The 27,281-nt window shown below is 45.3% G+C and overlaps 2 protein-coding genes across 4 annotated transcripts in view; one reads left to right on the forward strand and one right to left on the reverse strand.

The window, feature by feature from the left end:
- LOC119650613 (proline-rich extensin-like protein EPR1) overlaps nucleotides 1–6,839 on the forward strand; it is a 183,555-nt gene extending 176,716 nt beyond the window's left edge. For all 3 annotated transcript variants that reach the window (XM_038053494.1, XM_038053495.1, XM_038053496.1), the window contains 2 exons: nucleotides 5,554–5,696; nucleotides 5,771–6,839. In XM_038053494.1, coding sequence (XP_037909422.1) covers nucleotides 5,554–5,696; nucleotides 5,771–6,236 — 609 coding nt within the window. In that variant the 3' untranslated portion in view covers nucleotides 6,237–6,839. The remainder of the gene's footprint in view (nucleotides 1–5,553; nucleotides 5,697–5,770) is intronic.
- Nucleotides 1–26,733, reverse strand: part of LOC119650616 — a 403,920-nt gene extending 377,187 nt beyond the window's left edge. The window contains 3 exon segments of the mRNA XM_038053499.1: nucleotides 14,980–15,060; nucleotides 15,129–15,694; nucleotides 26,499–26,733. Of these exon segments, the coding sequence (XP_037909427.1) occupies nucleotides 14,980–15,060; nucleotides 15,129–15,694; nucleotides 26,499–26,604 (753 nt within the window). The 5' untranslated portion in view covers nucleotides 26,605–26,733.
- Nucleotides 26,734–27,281: the final 548 nt, after the last annotated feature.

The raw sequence follows: 27,281 nt of genomic DNA on the forward strand, positions 1-27,281 counted from the left end.
GGTGAGATCAATGTGCACTACTTGCTAGCTGCAAACTTCAGATGACGCAAGTAATATCTGTGTTAAACCGAGAAGAACTTCGCTCTCCCACAAAAGAACTGGGGTACCCGAGTCTATAAATCAAATACCTGCGAACCCGACGCTTTGCACAAGGCACTGGAGACGGCGAACTCGGTGTACTTTTTAACACTTACTGGTGAAATTGCGGCAAGGAGAGCGGGACCCTCAGGTATTCCTTTACATTGCCTGGCCCTAGCAAGAGCTAGACAATGGACACTCAGAAAATCGTTCTTTAGCAAAAGGTTCTTATAGTTCCTTTGCCTCCGTACAACAGTCGCGATCTTGCTAAATATGGCAGCAAAACGGGATCGTGGATCTAGCGATCACGCGTGTGATTGAGTCACGTTTTTTTTACTTTTCCATTTCCAGCTTTGCGTTAACGATGTTTGATACCGTCGCGCTATATTTTCTTTTTGCATTTCTTCATGATCAACTATCGCCAAGTTTTCTTTAGATTTCAAGATGGTGGCCCATGATCAACCTGGATGGTCACTTTCACCACCCCTATTTCAAACATGGAGCCAAACATTCGTTAGGTCCGACTCTTCCAAATTCGCTTTGATCGAATAGAAATACACATAAAGTCTTAAGTCTTAAAGTCACGTACTATGACTTTATGGACGAGAGTGCCACCATTTTTTGTTCCTGAGATACCCAAGAAAAAGAACCTGCACTCAAGGTCAAAGCATACCCAACATACGATATCCTGCCATCCATACACACAGCCCAATCAGCGTCGAAGTAGCCTGGCAGACAATCCTCTCTGACTTCAAAGGTGATGCCAAAGTCTAGTGCACCTTTAAGTAACCTACCCCGCTTGGTAGCTTGCCAATGGCTGATCCCAATATAGTCCTTAAATTGGCTGTAAACCACTGATGACATGTGTCATATCAGGCCGAATCGTTACTAAGAAATACATCAGCGTTCCCTCAAGCTCTCCGTACGGAAGCTTCTCTCTGTCTTCCGAAGACCAAGCGTCCGCTTTCCACAGCGTCGTTCTTGCATCAAGCTATATACTAACTGGGGGGCGCAATGACATTCTGAATCGATCGATATTGCGGGAAAACTCAGCTTCCAAAGAAAAGTCTAAATCCGCATCCCCTTGATGTCGGACCGGACCAAATGGGAAGCAACTTACTCCCTCTTTTTTCGGGTCCACCCAAGGTTCAAAAAATAAAAAGCGAGGATGGCTTTACAGTTTCGTACCAAGGCAAAGGAAATCGTCAGTCGCTGCCTCAAATTTGCCCTGGGAGCAGCGTGACGGAAGCGGTTCGTAGATGTTAAACGTTATATAATTCGCAAAACACCACATGACTGTGAATTATATTGAGTGTAAATCTTGACTTGACCAGAGCTGAAATGTTTTCTTTGAGGATTGAGAGCAGCGTCTGACGCGTTGCGTCTGCCCTGGTGTGAAACTGTAAAGCCGTACTCGCTATTTATTTTTTGAAGCTTGGGTGCCAAGTCCAAACGGGGGGTCCGTAAACCAAAAAAAGGAGTAAGTTACTTCCCATTTCGTCAATCCCCAACCAAAATATTTCAGCTCTGGCCCAAAGTAATGACGGATTAACGGTCAACATAATTCCTTGACTTCCTCGTGGTTTTTCCTTGGTCTACGCTATTTCCCTGTGAGGACCTTTCACAATTTTCCAGGACGTATCGTCGAAGTTACAACTTCAGGAGGTGGAATCCCATCTGGAATTGGAGTTGGGTTCATATCAAAAGCCTGAAAAACTTCATGGGCACCACCAAAAGATGGCCCATGATCCTCGGCAGTTTCTGGTGTCTCACCAACTTGGTGACCTTGAATGTTAACCGGGACGTCATTGTTCAGTATGATATCCTGTCAACATCCGAGTCATCGTTTATCTCGACGACATCGTTGCCTGTTCCGGAGAAAAATCTTTTCATTGACCTTTTTCTGCTTTTTGAGATTGTTTGAAAAATTATATATCGCGGGAAGTTTCTACTCGATGTTGCTCAGGAATCCAAACTCTGAAAATAATGGAATCCATAGTGAAGCCCAGCAGCAGACCTTTTTATGCACGTGGTTCAAAATTGCCAGTGGTTTTTGTTCGATTCCTCGAATTCAAAATCTTGAAAGTCCTTTAGATCCGGCGCCTCTCCCAACCACATCTTGTAGGAACTCTTCCCATTATTGAAAGAGTATCGGAGCGGATCAGTAGATATAGCGGGGACCGCCAGTCAACGTTCTCCGTTCTATTTTCTGATTGTAGGAGCTGTATCTTTTTACTGTATTAAGTCGCCATCATGATTTTAAAATTCTCGAATTCTTAGTAGAAAGCTAACTTTAACATGACCTTCATCGGCCCACACACGTCTGCAATCGACTTCCTTAAAGGCGACTTGGGAAATGATCGGCACATCATTGACACCTTAGAATTGCTCATTCAAGCCTTTTTCGGACGAGGAGAGTTGATTGTTTACCATTCTCAATTTTGACGTTTCGGTCCGAGCCTTACTGGTTCAAGTTTCGCCTCCGTTGGCCTGAAGGCGACGACACTTCTATAGAACTGCTCACAGGAAACAGTATGGTCACTCTGCAAAGCCTGGCAGAAGAGAAATCGTTTCGGCCATCAATGCACAATCAATGTCGGCTTGACGGTCTCCCAGCAAAGTTATTTATCTCTGTACCTGCAGTTACCGCAGATCTGCTTGCTTTTGAATCCGAGATCATCACCAGAGAGTGGAAGAAGGGAATGATCGTTAAAATTCCCAAGGGCACCTTTTTTGAATGTGACAATTGAAAGGGTATCTGCGTGCTCCCTGTCGTCACAAAGATAATAGCTAAAATAATCCCGGAAGACATTAAAGAACAACTCGAAAGTTTAATCGACAGAGAACTCCCCGGTTTTCCGATCCGGATCCTCCTGCATTGACCACATTAATAATCACAGAATTTAGATCTTCGCTTCACCTACTCTTCGTCGATTTCGAGAAAGCTTTCGATAGCGTGACCATGGAGTATATCGGACGTCCTCTTCTCAGGAGGGGCATTCCGGAGAAACTAATAACTATTATCAGAGCGACATGTGATATCGCATTACGTCACGTGCTGCTCCGAGGTAACATCTCAGAAGAACTTGAGGGCCACAGCCAAGTCCACCTGCGTTGCGTTGCCTCCGATATTATTTCTTTTTGTTATCAGTAACGTTTTCGAGGACATGGAGGACTATGTCATCTTTTATTTGCTCTCTTCCAATAAAACAAGGTTGTCAGTCTGACGGGTCATCGTATTCACCCTATCTGCATTAATAGGCAAAAGCGTTGATCAATTTGTAAAATATATCTAGGAAACGTGGTTTCTATCAACGGTGGCACCAAACTGAATGTTACCCGACGCATTAAAAGCGTTAGATTCGCTTTCGCTGCTTTTTCTATAATCTGGAAATGCAGTTATCTCAACACCAAGATCAAGTTGAAACTGTTCTGTGCTAATGTTCTTTTTGTGTTGCTATTTGGGGGTAGCACATAGAAAGTGACCCCCACTATTATTCAAAAGCTCCAAGCCTTCGTTAACATGCTAGTTTGATACTATCATAAACGAAGAAGTTGGTCCGCGCGCAGGCCTCATACCCCTATGGGTTCGTAATGAACCTAAAGAAAATAGAATGATCAAACGACCATCCTGAGTGGTCGAACTGCAACCTAGAGGAAAGAGCTATCCCAGCAACCTAAAAAGTTGGCGAAATTGACCGTGAAGGTCCGCCCGCAAAGACTGAAGCTCCATCATAGTGCTCGGTTGACACGTTCTTGCACGTCTCTGTGCTAGCCAGGCTCGGGAATGTGGGCGAGTCCTTTGGGCGCTTTGATCCCTCACGTGTCAATAGCACAAAATTAACGTGTCTATACCGATGCGTGAGTCCGCATCGGATCTAAAAATGAGACAACAAACAAAGGAATTCGCGATAGCCGAACGAAAAAAAAACCAGAACGCGAGTTAAACTTGAAAAATGAAAAATAAAATGGCTTGACCGCGCGTGTGGAGCCGTAAGTCTCCGGACCCGAGTGCCGTAATCGAAAGGGCAGATCCACGACTGATCACAGTCCCCATCATTGATCCTTTTGTCTCAGATGATTATTGAGGCGCGGTCTCTGAGGTTCCCTCCCATCTTTGACATCCTCAGGTGATTATTCAGAGGATATCCCTAATAAGGTTTTGCGGGGTCAAGGAGGATCTATAGACGCCGCACACTCAACGGAGAAGGTCTCCCGCAGCTCGAAACTAAAACTTCACCACAAAAACACTACACGATTGTTCCAGTGAGGAACTGAGGAAATTCACATCAGCGGCAGCAAATCAAGCTCCTCTTTCACAAACGTTTTGCCGTTCGTTAATCACCTCTTCTTGGCAGACTATGTTTTCTGTCGCTTTCCATGCTGCCGCCTCACGCCCGTGCACAAATTTACCAAAACTTGATAGTTTTCGATGTTGTAACGTCGTTACTATGCACCGCTAGCTCATCAAACTAATTCCCTGACTTTGCGACTAGGCCTCCACGACATCCATCCCTTTTCTCACCAACTTTCTTTCAGAATCCCAGCGTTTTGTAATTCTCTTCTCACAAAAAAAAATCCGCTGGGACCTACCTATTACGAGGATGGAATGCATTCTTCAAGCCAGTATATTACTTATAAGAATTTTGAAAAGAAAACCTACCTGGTAACGAACCAATACCCGAAGCTGAAATTCGGGAGACCAAGAAATCACTTCCATCGTATGCAAATGGACTACTCCACTCTCAACGACTCTAGTAAAAACAATGAAATATTTAAATCCCACCGGCTGTTGATCAGCTGTCTACCCACGAACCGGTCCTCATGCCGCTACGCTCGCCTTGAACTCGATTGAACTCCAAGAGTTCATGTTCCAGCAACATGCGCGCAACTCATTCCCCTCCGTCAAGATCAATTCGCCCGAATGCATTCAATAATGTGCAATCTGCGACGAACGTTAGGGTAATTGCACATTATGGAATGCATTATTTGAGCAAATTGATTCAGAAAAAAGCGAATGAAATTCCGCTCCCGTCGCGAAGTCGCGGTCACTACAGGCTGTGATCGGAAAGCAGAAGTGGAGTGGAGTCGTCAATGAGAAACGACTATTGCATTTCTAGCTACGCTATGCAGTTGGAATCCACTCCCCCTGGATGGGCGACAAGTGATTCACCCCAAGAACACAGCAGAGGAGTGCGAGCGCATTGGGAAATCCTGGGGAAAGTTGAAAAGTTTTCAGGTAACCGCGGAGAATGGCTCGTAAGTGTTTGACACGCTATACCCCATCAAAGGGTAAATGGCTTCTTTTTTTTTCTTTGGCCCGTTCACAAGCGGGGTCGGCTCATCGTGATCGGTTACGCCATTTTGCTCTGTCATTTGTCTGATCTGGATGCTTTCCATTTCTTGAAACCCGAATAGACTTTATCACAACAAAAGTATCTTTAGATATTCAAATGCTTTCATTTGCTTTTGCAGGTGGCGCTGACATGTGACTGGTGGTTTAATGTTAAATGTTCGACGACACCACAGCTATACGTCCTCAATGAACGGTTATACAAATACATTCTGCCATTCACCCCCAAATTCCCAGAGGATTACAGTGGACCACTTGTTGATAAGTAAGGAATACATTTCCCATCTAGCATCCCCTAACAAAACTTATTGAAATAATTCCATCATTTATCACCCCTAGATATCTAGCACTCAAATTCCAAGAAATGGAAGAAAAAATGCGCCGGGAACGCCTCAAAGGTAAATTATCGAAGGAAAGTGCAGACACCAGTAGCTCTGCCCCCAGCAATGGAACAATCACATCAGAATCAAAAAGCGAAGAATCATCCGAAGAAGATGCGCTCGGCAACAGTAGCATCGACACCGGTCTACTTCCATATTCGACAGCCGAGCCAAGCTCAACTACAGAAATTACCTCAAACTCTATTAGTCCTGTGAGTGATCAAACAACGGAGAAAACATATGAAAACATCCTTCCGCCATCATCGACTACAACCTATGCAGCTATAGCACCCTCGGAACTCTTCGGAGATGAATCGAAATCAAAAACAACCGTGGAAAGTGAAAAGGTTGAGGTAATAGAAATTCGAGCCAATGGCGATTCAGGACATTTGAATCCTTCACACACATTTGTAGCACAAAATTGATATGGATTTAACGTGAAAAGCGCTTGTGTTTTCTTTTTTTCAATTGGATCAAGACCATGTCCTTAAGTGGTACCAAGAATTTGATTTTGTTTCAAAATTGGCTTAGTTGGATTTAGAGGAATAATGGGTGGTAACGAACCTTAATCAATCGTTTTTGTTTGATAGTAGTCTTGCTCTTGATCTCATTGAAAACGCATTTTGGAAAGCGATTTGTAGAAGGACGTGTCAGTAGGTAACAGTAAATTAATGAATTTTGATAAAATAATTGTTATTGTCGTGGAATATGCTTCTCTTCTAGGTCAGGATATCAAAATATTCAAATGATTTCCTCAATTTTGGCCATTTAAATTCATTCCGAAGCATATTCCATTACAACAATCTTTTTAGGATGTAATACTCTTGCCATTTTTATAATGACAATATTCTATAGATATTAGAGAAGATAAACATGCTTTTATTATTATTCATATGCGGACGGATGTGTGTGAAACGGATACATTTAAAATGTCCGAAAAATAATTTATTTAATGTGAATTATCGCTTCGTATTAAGGATAATCGTCCAACGATTCAATGACTTCGAATAAAAATATTATGGAAATTTTGCATTTTCTTTTTGCCTATATATATCAGGTGTACAAGTTTCAATCCGCTGTTTGCTCACAGATGGCGTCAGTGACCGTATCAAGCTGCTATGAACACGCCATATTTTTTTTAGTTCGACATTTGTCAACAATTGTCAGTGCATATCATCAACAATCTCATGCGAAAACATAATTTTTCTCTTCAATAATCATGCCCAGTTTTGTTCCCTTCCTGGTTCCTTCGTTTCAAATATGGCGATTTCGATCTGAGCGGCAAGGAGCGTGAAAATCGGCCCGGGAAGTTAAGGACCACGAATTAGAGGCTCTTTTGGACCTAGACGATACTCAAACGCAGAAAGTGCTCGCCAACAAGCCGTTTTCATGCATCTACGTGCAATGGATAAGGTTCAGAAGATCGCAAAATGGGTGCCGCATGAATTGAACGATAGGCAGATGGAGCGGTGCCAAAACACATGCGAAATCTTGCTTGCCAGACACAAAAAAAAAGATGTTTTTGCATCGGATTGTGACTGGCGACAAAAATGGATTTATTTTGAGAATCCTAAACGAAAAAAATCGTGGGTTGATGCCGGGCAACCAGCGGCATCTTCTGCAAGACCAAATCGCTTCGGACGGAAGACGATGCTGTGCGTTTGGTGGGATCAGCGGTGTATTGTCTACTATAAACTGTTGAAACTTGGTGAAACTGTCGATGCCTACCGTTATCATCAATAGCTCATCAAATTGCATCGTGCTCTGAATGAAAACGGCCGAAATATCAATAAAGACATGAAAAGCCGATTTTCCTCCATGATAATACTCCGTCGCACACGTCGAAAAAAGTTCGAAACTACTTAGAAACACGCTCAACTGGGAGATACTACCCCACCCCGCTTATTCATCAGATCTGGCCCCATCCGACTATCATCTGTTTTCATCGATGGGCCACTCACTCCTTGGGTAGCACTCCGATTTTCACACAAACGTCCGAAAATGACCTTCCGATGATGACAACTAACTCTGGCTGGCGAGTATGTCTTTGGAATGCCTGCAGGAGGTGTTATAATGGGCTTCCATGAAACCCGCCGCATTGATGTGGGTGAGGCGCTTGGTGAAACTCGTTGGTGGAGACGTGACCGATATTTGCTTTTCCGCCACTCGTCTATCACGCTGATGTCCCGGATGTCGAAGATATTAATGGAAACAACGACTCGATTTTCGAAAAGACATGCTTCGTTGATGACAATGGTTGGCTTCGCTCGTTTAAGGACGTAGTTGCCTCGTTGGCTCCTCGAAATAAACAGTTGGTAGAAACGCACCTGGCAAAGTTAACGTCGTTCCATATAACAATTATGCACAGCTTGCTCCCAAGTCTTCTTTGTATGTGCAACGTAATCCTAATAAAACGGTCGGCAACAGATGAACCCAATTCGGGTTATTCTCGTGACACATGATCGAAACCTTCAACGCGCAATGCCAACGCTCGACCAACCCCTTTGCTGCAATGATAGAGAGTAGTCGTTGATCGTTTACAGCCGAGGAGTTTCGTAAGCTCGCCGAAAAATACCGATTCAAATTGAATACCTTGATCGGTCGTTATTATCTTCGGAGCACCGAAACGCGAGACCCAGTTCGTATAAAAGGCTTGAGCTACGGTAGCTGCTATCTGATCAGGAATAGGAATGATCTCTGGCCATCGCGAGAAACGGTCGATCATGGTTAAAATATAGCGGCAACTATGGGATGGCACCAGTGGACCGACTAAATCCAGATAGACTTGTTGAAGCCGCTGGTCAGAGACCGTAAATTGCTGGAATGAGTTTTTAGTGTGCCTGCTGATCTTCGATATCTCGCATTGTAAACATGAACGAGTCCACTGTGAGACGTCTTTCCGCATTCCTGACCAAACGAATTTGCGTGACCGCAATGTTGTCCATTCTGTCACCCTTTATGCTTCTGAGTGCTGGCTGACTATAAAAGACAATGAACAGCGTCTTGCGGTAATGTAGACGAAGGTGTTGTTTTGGACTAGTGACGTGACACGTTTTGATCACATCCGAAATGAGGATATTCGCGATCGTTATAGGGTTGCATCGATCGTGGAAAAATTGCGAGGGAGGCGTCTTTGATGGCATGGTCACGCAATTCGTGTTAACGAGAATTCACTTGCCAAGATTGGTCTGAACATCGAAGTCGATAGTAAACGACCAAAAGGCAGGCCGAAACAACGGTGGCTTGATACGCTGGATGGGGATTTAAAAGCCTCGAGATTGCACCCAGATCAGGCACTCGATAGAGCCAAATGGCGAAACCGATCACGACAAGCCGACCCCGCTAGTGAACGGAAGAAAGGCTGAAGAAAAAGAAGAAGAGACTCGTACGGTCTGCCGTATTCCTGGGTGTAAGCAACGATGTAGGATGTTTAATGCACGCTTCCTCAATGATGACGGAACGTAAATCCTTGTTACGCCGAGAGACGTGTCTCAAAATAATTCGCCTTGGTTTTCAATCTCCGTCGGTGTAAGTTGAAGTCACGCTGTGTTGTCTTGTAACAACTTTCGCAGCGGTCTTTTCTCTGCTCCACAATGAAGTCCTCAATATCGATATTGCTGGATATTGTTAAAGGACTAATTCTCGACAATGCGTCTACCACTCTGTGCGAATCACCGCTGACGTGAACAATATCCACAGAGAATTCGGAAATGAACGACAATTGTCTAATTTGACGCGCGGTAGCCTTGTCATCCCTTGATTCACTCTCAAAATAGACCATAATGTCACCTAGATAACTCGAGCAAAAATTTATGCCTTGAATTACCCCATTGAAAGGTCTGCGCCGCGTTTCGTAAGCCAAAAATCATCACCGTAAACTCATATAAGCCCAAGGGTGTTATTCTGGCTGCTTTCGGAACGTCTTCCTCAGATATTGGAATTTGATGATAGGCGCGGAGTAAATTTACCTTCGAGAACACTCGCTTCCCGTTCAAGCTTCCCACAATATCTTCAATGTGTTGCATGGGAAATTTATGGAGTTTTGTGACGTTGAGCTTGCGCCGCACGGACGCTAAGACTTATCGTGTTTAGGCACCAAATGAAGCGGGCTGGCTCATGGCCACTTTTCCGGAAAGAGTCTCCTTGGCCACTCTGCTACGGGTGGACCGATTTGAATGGTCTGGTGAGGGATTTGTTAAGGACGGAAATTCTTTAAGGATGCCATGATACACAGAAGTTCCGCAAACGATGGAAATGGATCCGTATCCGCTAGTAGGGATATGTCCCGCAGTCGACAATCTCGTAGTTGTGTTGATTATGCGGCGAGTCTTGGTATTCACCAAATGAGAATAGAATTTTGAAAAATCGACACCAATAATGGGGCGTGAGACGTCCGCGATACAGAAACAAGTTCAACAATTTGTCACCGTACATCCTTGTTGCAGATTCTTTTGCCGTATAAAGTTGAAACGAGGTCGGTTTGGATATTCTGAAACCTCGCTGGCGGGGTATGACGGAAATGTTCGCGTCAGTGTCAATTAGGAAATTGAAGCCTGTGATACGGTCTTTGATGTATAGACGGCGCTCAACAGTCACACCGTTGCCCGTCTTACTCAAGCGACGACTGTATGAACTTGCTTCGTTCCCGAAACGATCGTGGTAAAAACACATTCTAGGAACAGATCTGGTTTTTGATCGGCGCCTGTGTCGATCAGTGCCACGCGAGCGTTTCCAACTAAACCTGTCGAAGCATGCACGTAATACCGACAATTCCCGCGTCAATTCATCTACTGGAGTGGCCGCTTACTATGTTGGGGTCACGGACTTCAACAATTTTGTCAGCCATCTCAGCTAGACGTTCCAGCACCGAAGGATCAGAAATTGATAAAATGGCCTGAACTCGCCCGTGCAATCTCTGCATCCTTTACGTTTTTATAATATTATCGTTGACGTTCTTGCCAGCCTTCACTCTCATGCTGCGCGAAAGGTGACTTGGTTTCTGATCTCCAAGCTCCATGACCGTCAACAGATCACGCAGTTCGGCGTCTTCGGAACGCACATATGTACTAACTAGACGATTTTTAAGAGTATCGTACTTGCGCTCATCGGGAAGATTCTCCGCGATGTCCGCTACTTGAGCGAGGACGTCCTGATCCAGTTCGCTGACGACGAGATTGAACCTGCCTGTATCGCTTTATAAATGCGAAACTGCGCTCCCGCTCTAGCGAACCATAACGCTGGTCGAGCTTTCCAAAATGGAGGCAATTTAATTGCGGTTACGCCGTCAATGTTCACTCTGTCGTTGATGGCGCAGCAGCCATCTCGTTAACTGCGTCAAAAAATTTTTCTTCCTGCGACATGTTTGAACCCGCAGTGACAACGACGATGAAGAAGCCCTCGAGCATAACCGCCAACACGAACAATGAATTAAAACACTTACTTCCGTGATCGCATCGCTCGGGGCCACGATCGACCGTACTTTCGGGGCATCCAACCCCCCTACGATGCCGACCACGTCAACCGAAGTAATGGACAACACGCCCTACCTCCCGCCGGGTCCCACCTCGAGGCCATCCCCACGCCCAGCGAGGTGAAGAAGCTACATCCGTCAGCGCAGCCAAACAACCACCACTCAAGCAGCCTCAGCAGCCGAGACCAGCTTCTGCAGTGCCACCAGAAGAAGAAGCAGAAGGTAAATCGAAAGATATCTGCACTTGTAGTAAAAAGTCATGAAATTTTTAAATCCATCAAACAATCGATTTCCCGTGCACTCCTTAATAACTACCTTATCAGAAATCCGGAAGATTACTCGACCGCCAAAAAAAAGTCCTTGTGGAGAACCACAACAGGTTCTTCACACACACTCTCCCTTCCGAGAAGACGACCAGCTAGGCCTAGATGCGACGTTCTCCCCTCAGAAGATCGTCGATGAATTGAAGGCTCAGGGAGTCTCCAGCACCATGTGTGAAGAGCAGTTGCGTAACATAAAAGCTATACAGCACATGATCGTCAACTTTGAGTAGATCAGAAACAAGCAGGTGCTGCAATGTAAAAATTGCCAGTGCATCGGACACGCGGCAATCAACTGCCACCTCGCATAAAGATGCGTTAAATGTGACCAGCTGCACGACCCTGGCGAATGCGCCCGGACTGTCGAGCAGGCACCGAAGTGCGTCAACTGCGGGGGCAATGCGCACCCCGCAAACTACAGGAAATACCCTCGGTTTATCCAGGTGGTGGCAAGAAAAAACGCACAAAAACGTGCGCCTCCCACCCACCCTCTCCCCACAACTGCCTCCCACCCCGCTGGTCGCCCAATCACAAATCCTGGTTTGATGCAAGGTCGAACCAGAACGGGGACCAGCTTCACTTTTTCCTCACAACCTTAAATCCCATCATCAACCTAGCCCATTTCAGCCCGGCCCTTTCAACCTTCAACAGAACGCACTACCATTCCTACCTGAACCACTTCCTGATTAGCAGTAACCTAACTGTTATTCCCAACCCAAACACTTTTCCCTTCATCGAAACAGTCCCCGGCATCAGCGACCATGATGCCATAACCCTTCACATCAAACTCCCGGACAAAGTCGTTCGGGCCACCCCACCTTCAGTTCCCGACTTCCAGCACGCAAACTGGAAACACATAAACCTGGCCCTCAAAACCAAACTGCAGCCTCTCCTACTCCCATCCAACAGTACAGTTCCCAACGAGACCATTGACCAAACGGTCCGTCAATACACCGAAGCAATTCGGCAAGGATGTGACGAACTGATCCCATCCCGCCCCTTAAACTAACGCAACCTAATCACCCTCCCCGATGACATACTAACCGACATCCAATACAAAAAGCCCATCAGGCGGAGATCTTTAGAAATAAATACTCTCCACAATCCTCTCATCTCCTCTCCGAAATCCTCGAAGTGGACAGGTCCATCCGCGAAAAAATCCCTTTACACCCAATATTTCCACAATCGCCTCTCCAACACGCTGAAGACTTGCGGTGTCGTCCAGGGCAGAGGCAACTCATTAGACGCTGCCTCACCTCTGCCCTGGGAGCAGCTTCTGATAAGTTGCCTCTGCCCTGGAAGAAACCGCAAGTCTTAAATTTTGCATCTTGGGTGCTTGCCCAAGAACGAGGGTTGCGTGGATCACAACCGCAAAAGCATGTTGCTTTCCATTTGTTCCGATCCGCCATCAAGTGGATGGCGGAATCTCTCAATTCCTAAACAAAGTTTTATAGAAATGAACCTTGGCACATACAGGGAACTCAGGAAAACCTGCCCGCGTTTAGGCAAATCGGTCCAACAAAACGTGATTCTACCCCAAAACATCCTCCGTACAGAAAAGGTGAACGTCCCCGCTCACCACTTCTTCCCTCCTGCACCCTCCATTTCCGTGAACCAACGACAGCGAGGTAAACGGAAAAATTTCCCAACTCCTTTTCCACCCTTCTTTCCTCATTCCCCAACCCACGCTTTCGCCGACCCAAGCCAACGAGAAAATATCCTCTTCACCCACTTTGTCAGTCCAGAGTCAGTCAGGGCGTCCATCGCCGCTTCAAAAGCAAAAAATCGGTAAGACTTGACAAAATCCCCTCCGTCGTCTTCAAGAAATGCGTCCCTAACATTGCTTCCATCATGTCCTCCATCATCAACCATTGCCTCATCAACGCCCACTTCCCAACAGATTGGAAGAATGCTCGGATAGTTCCTATCCCAAAAAAGAATCAAAATCCTCTAAATCCCGATAGCTACAGGCCTACCTCGATCCTTTCATCCTTCGCCAAGATATTCGAGCGGATTAAACTCATCGACGAGCACTGTGACTCCAATCATTCACTCCCTCAGTTTCAATTCGCCAACTGACCCAAATATTCGATTGAGCATGCCCTCCTCGTGCTCAAATTGGATGTCCTCCTAAGCCCCAACCGAAACGCGCCGACCATAGCCTGTCTCCTAGGCATAAAGAAGGCTTTCGATGGGAATACGGACTCGCCTATAAGCTTTCCGAAGTCCTCCATTTCCATCTACACTTCTGCAAGCTAATTCTTAGCTTTCTTGACGGACGGAAATCCCAAGTCCAACTCCATGAACACCTCTATTTGGCAGGGATCAGTCCTCTCCGCTTCCCTCTTCTACATGTTCACCCCAGACCTATCCAAACCAACTTCACACCCAAATCCTATCCGAATCTTCCAATACGCGGATGACCTCAGAGAGGTGTAGAGGACCTCTACCAGAAACATCCCGACCGGTGAAGTCCGCCTGAATTCCGATTTGGACGAGCTCTACCGATACTTAACCCGCTGGAAAATATCCCTGAATCCGCAGAAATGCGCGACTATCGTATTCTGCGGTAACGCAAAGATGACACCGAAAATAAAGAGCGAAATATCAACCTTATCCTTGAAAATCTACAATGCTACAATCCCAACCGTAAAGGAAGTGACAATGAATTCCCGTCTATCCCACCTTCCACACACTAAGCCGTGCAACTGATACCTTCAAATCCTTTTACCCAATCCTGAAATACAGCAGCCCAATACCTCCGAAAGTCAAGCTGTTTTGCTAGAAGCAACTTATCCGTCCCCTCCTCATTTTGGGCTTCATCTTCTGGTCCGACAGTTGCCCTACCCAAATCGAACGACTCCGTCTCAAAGAAAGCAGAATCCTACGCCACTGTTCCAACATCTACAAAAACGAAGTCCGCTCCAAATACATCTCCAACCAGATCCCCTACGACTCCTGTCAAACGCGGTGCATTGACACCGTCCTAGCCCGTCATGCCCTCAAATTCCTCAACAAATGTCTATCCAGGTCATGCCGATTAAGATCGTCGAAGAGAATCTTCTACGAATTCATCTGTTCCCTCAAATCCTGCTATCCCTCCAGACCCGAAACCTCCTTTTCGACCCCGACGGTGGAGTGATGTTCTAGGACGGCAACTACTCCTCATCCCAATTTTCAAAACCCACTCATCATCAGCGTCACTCCTAGCTTCCTTTCCCAAATCTCTGTCGCATGCTCCCCTTCCCATCATACATCCTAGTTCCTTCCCCCGCCCGCCCGTTTTTATATAAAATCTATCGAGTGGAGGTTTTTTTCGACTGGATTAAAAATCGGTCCCTTTGCATGAAGGGATACAAATCAAAATAAAGGACTTACCTTTTGTGCCTGCTTATTTGCATTCTTAGCTGCCTTCACAGTTTCCACTAGACTCGCAATCTGCGCTAGAGACTTATGATTCTGCAAAATAGAAAAAAAAAGCGATTTAATTCCAAGAAAGTCCTTCTTCCATCAGATCCAATTATTACCTCCTCCGCTAAAGTCGATATCTTATGTCTGGCATGTCCATCCAAAATGCATAAAACACACATTGCTTGCTTGCAATCACAACAATATTTGTTAATGAAGTTGGAATGGCGACGGCATCTTTTATTCTCCATTCTAATTGTCCCCTTTCCGCGTTGATCGAAATGCGATAGGTAATGCCTTTGCAAGGCTTTTCCATGCTGATGGACGCGTTCGAAGCAACTTTTACAATACGGGACGCTGCACTGTACACAGAAATTATTTGTCAAAGCTTCATTACACTCGCTACATTCTTGCAAAGATGATTTCTCGCGTTCATTGCGTTTTTCAGTGGGCGAATGTGTATCCACGAAATTTATGTCGTAGGTCAGATTGAATTCCTTGTAGCTCAAAATTCCCAGCACGTAGTAGTTTGTATCCAGGATTTCACGTACCGCTTGGTGCTTCTCCACGCGTAGTACTTTATTGCAAATGTTGCAAGTCAAAAGGATAGGACGCGGTCCCATGCAACAGCGATCGCATACGCTATGGAAGCATTTCATCAGAAGCGGTCGACGAGCATTCTTCGCTGTTTGAAAGGAATAAAGAAAGTATCTGGTCAGGTCCGAGAGTGTTAGGAGTTTATATCAAAAGGTTCTATTGAGATTTACTAGAATCGCTAAGGCTGGAATTAATCCTAACCCGACACTAAAACGTATGCTCAAAAAAAAGGGACTGCAATTAATATCAGTTGTCGCTGCGAGGACCCCAATTAGCGGTGCAATGTGATGCGCCGTTTTGACTCCACAAACTCCTAAGGCAACGTGGTCCTCTACAGATCGGTGCCAAAAGGAAACTGCCGCAATCTTGTGCACGCATCTGGACCAACGTGATAAACTTTCTTCGGTAAGAGGGCCAGATCCACCTTGCAGTTGGTGAGCCTTTGTCATTTTGAATTAGCGGCTGTCAAGTAGTGCGAATAGATTTTATCCTTGATAGTCACCCCCTTATCAGGGCGCAAAGTGCACCCATAAAGGGATTGTCTCGACGGAACCGTCCTAGCCTATTCATTTCCCTATATGGTCCCATGGGCGGGAATCCAGCGGAGAATGACTTTGAGTATGTCACCCAGACTGGCAGCCATCAGCCTGGAATGCGTCGCCATTGAGTACAAGGCAATAACGAGCGCTTGACTGTCTACCTAAATAAATGTTAAGCTTGGGGATTGCATCATGCCCCAGCCATTAACAGGCCTCCAGTATCACCAGCACCTCCGCTTTAAATACACTGCCGTATCCTGGGGGTCCTACCATAGGGATATGTTGTGCTTATCCGAGAATAGTCCCAGCCCTTGTTAAGAAATACTCTGTCGTAGTCCCATACACATCGTCGGTTTGCCACTTCACCCTGGTAAGCCAAGGATCAATTGTGTTCTTCCTCAGTGGGTTTTAATCAGTATTTGAAAAAAAATCGACATTTTAGGCAAATTTAGTCTTAGTCTATAGACAAGCTAGACAAAATGACATACACAAACGAATTCTACCATGTTGGAAAACCCACAGCAAAATTCAGCTTGAGCTCGGCTTCTTGGACAGATTTCGCTGGCACGTCATCTCAAATGTTCCTGCGCTGCCCAGCAGGTCGGAGTTTACCAGGACGCTATAGTGTAGTGAAACTGGACGTAGGATTGGACGCACCACGGATAGGTATATCCTCGAACGTAGGCCCTATTTCCCAGAACCGTCTTCTTTCTTGTAGGCGTGGAAGGTTATGTATACCTTCTTAACCCTTAAATCTATGTTTAGTTTCCAATTTGACTTAGGATCCAGGATCATACCCAGATATTTTACATTAGAGGTATATTTAACGGGAAGTGGAATTCGGGAATTTTGTAGTGTCCGCGGCTTAGCATTAGAAGCGGTATTCCATTCGCCTTTTCCGGAGCCAATTTACCGAATAATGCATTAGTCGCAATAGTCTCTTTAGCCTCACATTTCTTTTACCCATTTAGTTTCCCAATGATCCCTCTTTATTTTACAATTTCCACTTCATCTTTCATTTTAACTAATTAAATTTTCTTATTTTTTAAAAACAATCCAACAACTGGTCCCTTTCCCTTAAATTGCATAGTCCAATTTCAATTAAACCATTTCAAATCCTATTTTTTCATAAACTTCTAATGGTGTAAACCAGAATTTACCGGGCCAACCGGTCGTTCACCCTCATAAACTTACCCATTCTGCACATTATGGAGTGCAGGCAGGCAATTGTCCGTGGCTGAGTGGAATGACCTGACGCACACTCCAACACAACAGTGTATGTTGCTGTTGACGCTGAACCCGGCATGGACTTTTAACCAGGAACGAAAATTAGCGGAATCGGGACCGGTTGATCGTTGGACAGCGGAACAGTTGGACCGGAGAGTTGAGATAGTCGAGATTTTGATGTTGGACGTGAAGATTAGTGGTGAGTGGGTCAGCGAGAATTTGCAGGGGAAATCATATTCTAAGGTATTGTAGGGGTATGTTGTAACACTACGAAAACAAACAATTCAGGTTTTCTTTAAACAAAGTATTGGAGGAGAAAAAAAGGGTATTTATAAAACGAAACGCGCCCCTTTTGAAAAGTGTGTGTAGCAGGCGGAATTTACGCCGCGGATGGTGTGATTCCTCCGATATCAGCGACATTGGGAGCGATGTACCGCGGGCGCCGCACGGGAGGAGAATTTCAGCGTTCGGAGTGGTATTGAATTAAGAGAGTCCGAAAGAAAGTATTGAAAGGATAGTCCAGTGCAAGCAATCGCAGTCAAATTTCTCGCAGGTCGGAACTCGTGAATTGAAAAAAAACTTCAACTGCAATAATTGTTCTTTTTCTTGCCTTTGAAAGTGATCTTGTGCGAAAATGTGGAGGGCGTTGGATTTTGGTAAAGTGAACTTCACCTTTGGAGCTCTAAAGGGAGGGAGGACCTGAATTCGTGCATGTTTCTTCATTTTTTTTATTTGCCCTTTTTGTTTATTATCTAGTTCCTTCTAGAGCCTTGAATTTTGAAATGAATAGCACATCCAGTGTTGACTTGTTAACCGAGCACCAACGGACCAGACTATCAAGGTTGGACTGCAAGAGAACACAGTTCAGCCCAGGCGAAACAGAGGCAAATAATTTAAAGTCGTTTGCATAATGCAAGCAATAATAAATAATAAGGGAATTCTAAGTCCGCATCCACTTGATGCCGGACCGGATCAAATAGAGAGCAACTTGCTCCTCCCTCTTTATGGTCCCCAGATTCCTCTTTTTGAATTTAATACCTAAGGTTCAAAAAGTAAAAGAGGGCCGAAGACGGCTACGGTTTCGTACCTGTTGCCTGTTGCTGCCCTTCGTCGCCGAGTATATCTTTTATTAGAATTAAGACCCCACCACCAGGGGATTGCTTCCCGGCAGCCACAGCGGAAAATGGAATACTCTTCGAGGAGCTCCGAGTTTATTATCGTCCAGCCAGGATTCAGAAATGCAGATGGCACATTTTGAAAGAACAGACGGACAGTGAACACGAAGCCGAGGCAGGTAAATTGATGCGCTTGTACGCTTGACGAACACATGTTCAGGGCAAAAAAAGGATTCTCGGTGACAGCACGATCCAATCCATCACTATCAACCAAAACATTTGTGAGATGACGCCAGCCTGGAGCTTTGGCTAACTTTAAAATAATTCCGCAATTTTTCCCCAGTCTTTACTTTATCATCACCAAAGAGCGTCTAGACAACTTGCCCGCTAATTTATTTGATGGCTGGTGTAGGATTTATGGTAATGATGTAAGCTGGGAGCCGGTTGCAATCACGACTGCGACTAACAAACCAAATAAGGAGCATCACAATAGTTTAGTATGAAGACTACCAAGGAAGGTTCTGGCATCTTGCTCGAACATATTAGGGAAAAATGGTGTTTGTATGCATTTTCCAGAAGGAAGGTACTACTTTTAGTGAATTAGAAACGCTAGTCGTGGGTCACATATGAATCAGGAAATGCTTACATTCAGAAGATGAAGACAAACGACCTGCCTAATAAACGAACCGTTAGTGATTTTGAAGGAGTATTTATTCTACGCGAAACACGAATGTTTCAACCGATCCTAGCCCGTCGGCGTTTTGGGGGAAGGCACCGCTTCACCAGAACATTAATTACCATTAAATCCGACGGCATGTAAGGCGTGCATGTAATGATTGAATATCAATGTATTTCGACCGAACATGGTACACTGGATTGTAAACAAGCTTTTCGGCACCCTGGTTGTCATTATGAATAAATGCTCAACTGTATCGCTCCAGGACACGGAAGAAGTAGATGATATCCCTGGCTGCGTCCGGGAGTTCCATGTACTCAACTTCAATTGAGGACAGAGCCACAGTCTACTGTTGCAGAAATTCCTAGGAGACGGCCAGTCCAGATAGTAGAAAGAGTAGAGAGAATTATGAGACCTATTAATGGGTTCGGAAATCTTCGAGAGTTCGTCTGTGAGGTTCCGGTAATGACAAAGGAATAACGATTTGCGTATTTTCTCGTGAAACGTGCGCTCCCTGTGCAGAGATGAAGAGAAGATCTAGCCCAATATTCTTTCGCTTCCGTTACCGAAAACTGCACTGTCTGGGCGCTCTGTTGAGACTTGTTGAGTTATCTGAAAAAAACTCCACTGGTTTCTCGCGTACGTTGCCTTCTGGTTCTGCTTTAGTGTATTCACCCGTCCGCTGGCATTGACAAAGCCGATTTGAATCAACCTAGCAAGGTCCTGTCTTAGTGAGTCGCGTCGACGTTCCAGACGAATTTTCAATGATCACTCTAACCAATCACGCGAATCTTCTGACCGTGCAATCTGACAGTCGCAACTGGACCATAATACGAATGACGTGACCATAACATCGAAGATGCCTCTCTCGCCTCTGTGTCACGCCACTAGGTCAACGCAACATCCTCGTCTCTATTACCGCAAGACGTCGTTCATTGTCTTTTATGGTCGGCCAACACTCAGAACCGTAGAGAGCAACAGGACGGACGACATTTTAAATTTGAGACATTCGTTAATACGTCTATCACAAAGAACTCCAGTTGTAGAACGCCACTTCATCCAGGTTGTGGACCCAAGCACCGAAAAGGACACATGAATTTTTGTAAAATGACACTTGAGAGATCGAAGCGCTCTGTTTGGTTTTCTCGTATAGAGTGACGCCTTCTACCTAGACAATATCCATATCTTTTGAAATATTAACATTGAAGAACTTGAAAGTGGCGGCACGATCGCCATTTTTATGTTTGTCAGACTTTAAACGCTGTTCAATATCACCGGTACCATTATGGGAAACACAAAATTTTGTGCTACACTTATCACGTCTGACATCTGAGGGAGTATTTATTTGCTTAATAAACGAATATTTTGCTTGTTAACTTACGTGCACTTACGTTTCGGCATAGTAAAAAACTCCAAAACAAAAACTGTAGAAATAACAACTGCTAAAAACGAATAAATTAAATGGTGCAACTACGCATTGTGTAAAGTGGCTGACTCACTGTGCCTAAGCGAGCTCTCAGAAGTTTCCGGTCAACTCGCTGCCGTTATGATATACCAGTTATTTTCGGGGACAACGGGATGGAAAACAAAAAAGGGACGGGATGTCAAAAATTAAGATCAAGCTCTAAGCACCTTTTACAATATCCTGTCCGATCTCCCCTCCTGTTATGTACCTTCTACCCCTGCTTGCCTGCGTTCGTACCCAACTTGATTCACAACGGAGGTCCTTAATAACATTCGCCCGAAACATGCACTGCGGAAGAAGTTTCGGACTTCTAAGAGTGACGTTGACCTGGCTCACTTTAAGGCTATGAGCTCTACTGTAAAGTCGATGGTTAAAAAAGCGCATAAAAGGTATTTGTTGAGTGTCTTGTGGTAACTTGAAACCATTTTGGTCCCATGCTAGTTCTTCCCGCAATCCCACCTAATTTCTGCCTCCTTATATCAGTTTTGCTGACTCCACTGCCAACTTTCCACAACAATCCTGCGACCTGCTCTGCACCTACTTCTCTTCCGTGTTTTCTCCCTCGACTACTTTTTGGAGAAACTGTTTTCCTCCAATAAATTAAAAGAACCGTTCTGCACAAAGATACACTTTATTATACAATTAACTCTATTATCACAGATTTTATTAAATTGTTATATAAATAATTCATTGGCTAAAATTCAATATTCCTATCTTTTTCTGGGCTCTAATTTCAATTGACTTTAGTTGGTCAGCGGGCTAGAGTGACTGACGAAAAGTCATTTTTGACATTTTGTCACCCCAGTCTCCTGTCAGGCCATCAGCTGTTTCCACCGCGAATTCACAAAGGCTTTCAGGTTCATGCTTCCGATGTGCCGCCATCCTCTACGCCTCTTTTAATTGCAGACTGCTCCGAATCTCTGGCCATTCATTTCGTTGCAGCTTCCTTAGTTGAGTTTCTCATTGTAATCTTGACACAAATGTCGAACTTGGCCCCGATGGGCTCCCTAAGGTCTTCCCTCTTAAATGTAGAAAATACATTTCCCTTCCCCCAGTGTACAATTTACAACAAAAGTCCAGAAGAATGCTACTTTCCCCCTTTCTGGAAAGAGGCCCTTATCATCTCTATCCGCAAGAACGGAGACCCTTCTCTTGCTGTGAACTACCGCCACATTTCTCTTCTTTCTTCTTGCTCCAAAATCCTCGACTTCTTTTCATGCTTACTCATCTTGTTCCTTCTTTCCTTCCTCTGGCGTTTCCAAGGCTCTATACTTGGACTCCTATTTTTCCTGTTTTTTATAAAGGTCCTCGCTTCCATCATCACCTGTTCGTCTTTGCTTTATCCAGACGACCTTGTGCTCTCTTGTAGCCCAACTTGGTCCGTTGGTGTCCGGTTAACAAGCTGCTACTGATGTCAGCGAATGCCATTGGGTCTGCTATTCGCTTAAACCTTTCCCAACATCCTTTTCCTATTTTCTTAGTAGACAACACCTTTCACTACTGACTTCCTTTTAAGACCCGGAGTCAATATTCGATGACAAACTTCGTTTAATTCCCACTTCGTTGGCATCATCAATAGAGCTTCCAAAATATCTGGTTTTATCCTACGTTCCTTCCTTCGATTTTACCTCAATTCAGCCCTCCTTAACACTCTTCAATTCCCTTGTCAAAAACATCCTTAAATACTACTGTGTAGTCTGATCCCGCTTTCGCATCCGCATTGAAGTTGTACAAATCAAATTTACCTGAACCCTCTTTTACAAAAAGAACCTTCCACGGTTTGACTATCCGTCATAACTCCGCAACCTCAATCTGCCTTCCCTGCAGCAGCGCCACATCTTCATTGATATGTGTACTCTTTTCAAACTCTGTAATTGCCTTGTGGACTGCTCTGCCAACTCAGATATTACTTTCCACACCACCTCTGATAATACACGAGGTGGGGATACTTTCGAAGTACCCTTCGCGGAGCTTGACACGGACTTTCGCTCCCCGATCCCGAGGCTATGCCGGTCCTACAAACGCCCCGCAACTTGAGTCCTCTGACTCTGTCTCCTTCTTTATCTTTAAACGTAAGGCAAGCCATTTACTTGCTCCTCCCTCTGAGGACAATATGTAATAAGGAATTTGTTTTCTGTATATTGTCTTAAATAAATAAAGAAATAAAAACAGGACGTATGGTCACACTAGATACACCTACAGTTTTATGTCTAAGGAACCTCAGGTCAGTTTCACCCACTATCCAAAATGGCGAGTCTAAGGGCTTCGAATGTTAAATAATGCTTTCCGTGTCCATGTATGCACCCATCAATGTGCTCCATTGATTAAATTCGACGAAATAACGCCAGCCATTAAAGCCTGGCTTCTTTGGCTTAAATAGCCTAGCCTAGACTAGATTGCTAGCCTTCATATATTTGTCCGCCTTTATTCGTCCTTGACAATAATTAGGAAAGGCGTTAAAGATATTTTAACCCGAAGTTATCTTAGGAAAGCCACTTTATCACTTTGTATTTGTCCACATCCCGACTTTTATCTTTTCTCTCTAACTGCACATGAGCCACTTTTCTTCCCGTCCTAATCGTGTTCTGCGGCAACGATTACAGATTCCCGCCGGTTGTGTCTGTGAGGCTGCTCTCCCTCGGTCCGGCAGCATAGCAAATGACAAAGTGCCTTACGACCATTATAGTTAAGACTGAAGACGTTGAGACACAAATTTTTGTTTGAGGGAGCCTGCGCGGCTATAGTCGACCGCCTACATTGACACACACAACTTTCGGTTTGCTTGATCTCTTCCATGGCCAACCGGATGGCCGAACCGTATCGATTATCAGACTCTGCCTCTGAACAGTCCAAACTGATCGCCAGCCGGATCTCACACGGGTGCCGGTCAACTACGGACTGTTTAGGCGTAAGAGGCCAACTCGATCGTGTATGGACGATTTAAGGTAGAATGCCCGGTTGCATTGTCCAAAACTAACAGGGCCTTGAAGTCTTAAGCCCTTCTCCTCGGAGTATCTTTTTACAATAAGGATGAGATCTCTCAGATACCAATTATCAAACACGTCCTATATCATGCAAGCCTTTTGGTTTGATGCCCATATGACCATCAAATCTTTTTCCTTGTGAGTTTTCAGCACTGGTCTTGCTCATATCGTTTGTCCTACAAAATTTCGCATGAAGGGGACCCGCTTTGACGGTGATATTGTGCCAGCACGTTTTACCACGCCCTTGCTTCCGATGCCACGAGGCAGGTTCATACGCTCCCTGGCAGAATTTGATGCATCATGAATTTGCCCCTAAAAGTGCGTACCCATAGCCGGACGTCCTTCAGATCGATCTTCGAAAGATTGCAAAACCATGCCTTTTACCCTGCTGCGCCACATCACTCGGCCCCCAGATGAAACCAAGGGATTTCAGCGACTGAACTCGGAACTGCGTTCCCCATCATTTGGCGAAGCGAACGCGACGTTGATTTGGGGCGCAAACGGGCTTCAGCCTGGGTAAGGAAACAGCCTTTTTATGTCCCCCGATCTCGAGCTGCAAGAAATGCTCTCCCCGCTCAAGAACACGGTACGCTTCGTATGGAGGCTGTAGCAGCTTCCGGACAGCATCCGTCCTGACCACGACGTGCGTGCACGTGTCCGACTCCTTGGGAGCGCAGGCAGGTACGGATGTGTGTCGGGTGGGATGTGTAGTTTCAAGGCGGTGGAGATTGTCTTTCAGCAGGCGCAGCAATCCCGAGTCTGTGAGACCCGATCTCTTGTCGAAGACCGGATCACTTCGGAGGCTTGGGTTCTCCTCGTATACCAGCTCCGCGGGGCTGGCAGCAAATTCCTCTCGGCAGGTTGTTCGGAGGTTAAGTAGGACGAGAGGCAAGACCTGAGTCCAGGACGGATCGTCGCGAGCCATAATGGCGGCTTTCAGCGTCCCGTGCCAACGTTCTAGCATCCCATTGGATTGCGGGTGGTATGCCGTAGTTCGCTGGCGTTTGAATCCCAGGAGTTTACCTAACTCGGAGAAAGGGTGGACTCAAATTACATTCCCTGGTCAGTGATGATCACTGCAGGGACGCCAAAGCGAGGGATCCACTCTCGACAGAGGGCTTCGGCACAAGATTGCGCCGTAATGTCCTTCAGAGGTATTGCCTCAGGCCACCGCGTAAACCTGTTGATGATTGTAAGGCAATACTTGGAACCGTGCGAGTCTCGCAAAGGGCCTACGATGTCGGGGTGTATAGTGTGGAACCGCTTGGTAGTGCGTAATTTTCTTACATGCCTGGTGACCTTGGACTTTTGGCATGCGATGCACTCTCTGGCTCAGGGGTTGATGTCCTTATTCATGGAGGGCCAGAAGTATTCCTCGGTGACTAACTGATTTGTCGTCCTGATACCTGGATGCGCTAAGTCGTGAACCGCATGGAACACTTCTTTGCGAAAGGTGGCCGGAATGTATGGCCAGGGTCCCTTTTCCGAGTATTCGCAACGAGAGAGGGGTTTGAGCCGAAGATGGGCAACTCCCGAAATTTGTATTTGGAGTTGGATTTGAGGCTCTGAAGTGCTGCGTCGTCCTCCTGCGCCTTGGCAATAGCCGAGAAGTCGAGTGAGCCGGGGAAACCCTGCTGCGCCACACTTTCTAGAATTCATCTGAAGCCATGAAAGAGAGTGCCACATAAAATCAAAGGAGGCTTGGAAAATGCCTCTCGGTGTGCGAATGGGTTCTAAGGTGTCGGTACAATCAGATGAGCACATTGGCAAGATTATGACTGACTGTCGCCAAAAATTTGAATAGTTTCGGATCAATGGGATGCAGGACATCCATTATTCAGATGTGCGGGACGCTATACAAAACCTTGGCATTATCAACTAGATTTCTTTGGCCTGTATTTGTCTGACCTACAACCATCGAATCAATAATGAGTTACTTTTTACAACCCCTTGATCCAATTCAGCGGCCCTTTTGCTCCTCAGACAGGAAATTGTTGGTCTCGAGATGCGACCCTTCCACTAATAATAGACGTTATGAATTTGTAGAGAGTTGGTAAGCAAGTAATCAGTCTTGTGTCTGCGGGATCCTTCAGGGGACCATTAAATATCTACAGGAGGCACTGTTATTTCCAACCAGAACCTAATTACCTTTTGGGAGATAGTTCGCCTCTGTTCTGTCAGGCCCGAGTCTATTCAGAAGCAGAATCTGCAAGCTCAAGCCAGCCATGTGGGGTCCACTCTTCTTTGGAAGTCAATCAGACTCCAGGCAATTGGTGTAAAGCTGATAATTTGCGGGACATCATCATCCAATCCGACAATGCCTCTCCATAACAAACATCTCCAGGTGCAAGTGAGATATGGGGTGATGACCCTTTTTTGTGGGGTTGCATATTTAGTGGAAATTGAGGCACAAAGCGTGAGGTTATCTATGATGGGAATGTTGCCGCCGTTACCCTTATGAATCGCTCCGAGCATCAATTTCTCTTGAGGTTCGTTGCTCACGGCCAAGGGTGTTAATGCAAAAGAATTAATGCTTTACGAGTGGATGCAACGCGCAATTCCGCGCTCCATTTCTTACGAAATTATCCCTCTCGGGAATCACCGCCAATAAACCATTTTTCTACTATAAAAAACTTGAGTGACACGACGTCCCCCCTCATTCTTATCACCGCTTGCCTACTACAACCGGTGTTGCAGCTGCGAAAGTGGGAAACCGGACTGGAATCTGCCGGTTCAAGGCCATTGTCGACCCACCGCCACCCAACTTGAAAGTGACAGTGCAGCGATTGGACCCTTTGACAATAACGTGTTCTTCCCCGGATTAAATATCCCTCGCCCTTAATTACCCACGGTCAAGGCAGCGAGTACCGGTAGATTTGTACTTACATCTCAGGACGAACTCGTTGGAACAAACCGCGCATTTCAGCGGTTTCAGCCACAAAGCCGGCAAATTATAGTCGAACTGGTTCGGCTGCTTGAGCGTCGACAACATCTCGAATAGAATTCACGCGTGACACGATCACTTATTAGTCTTTGAGGGTCCTTTGCGGTTTTCACTTGGTGCACTTTCACTAATCAACAACTTTCGCTGAATCAAAACACTGGATTGAGGTTATGTTCGGAATCAGCAACTGATTGAAACGAAGTGAACGCCAAACAAACAAAACAAAGTCGACCCGGCACTGCCATTTGCGCGAAAAAGACTGTGTTATCGACAGTTGAAGCGATTGTGGGCTCTTCAACTAAGAGTTGAACGGTTCATGTTGGGTAGATATTCCGTTGATTTCATGAAGTAGATAAGATGAATTAGAAGAAAATATGAATAAGATGAAGGAAGTGTATTGAGAATGGGAATAGTGACCAGTCTAAAGGACTACTCTACTCCGCTGTCGAACAGATGGTGATTGCTATTATAGGAAATGAGGTTTTGCTGGTAATTTTCCTAGCGAATTTCAGCTCCCATGCAGTCTTAAAAGGTGGAAAATATCTTTCTGGGAATTTTACCGCGATTTCGCGACTGAATTCTACTCTTGAAAATTGAATTTTAATATGTTATGCGTTATGGAAATTATTCCATAATTAATGCAGCGTATGTAATTTAAATGTTTTGTGATTTTAATATCCATCCGACAGTGTGATGCTGCGTGTGCGGTTTATGGAGGGTACATT

This window comes from Hermetia illucens, chromosome 3 (assembly GCF_905115235.1).
Source record: "Hermetia illucens chromosome 3, iHerIll2.2.curated.20191125, whole genome shotgun sequence".
Lineage (NCBI taxonomy): Eukaryota > Metazoa > Arthropoda > Insecta > Diptera > Stratiomyidae > Hermetia > Hermetia illucens.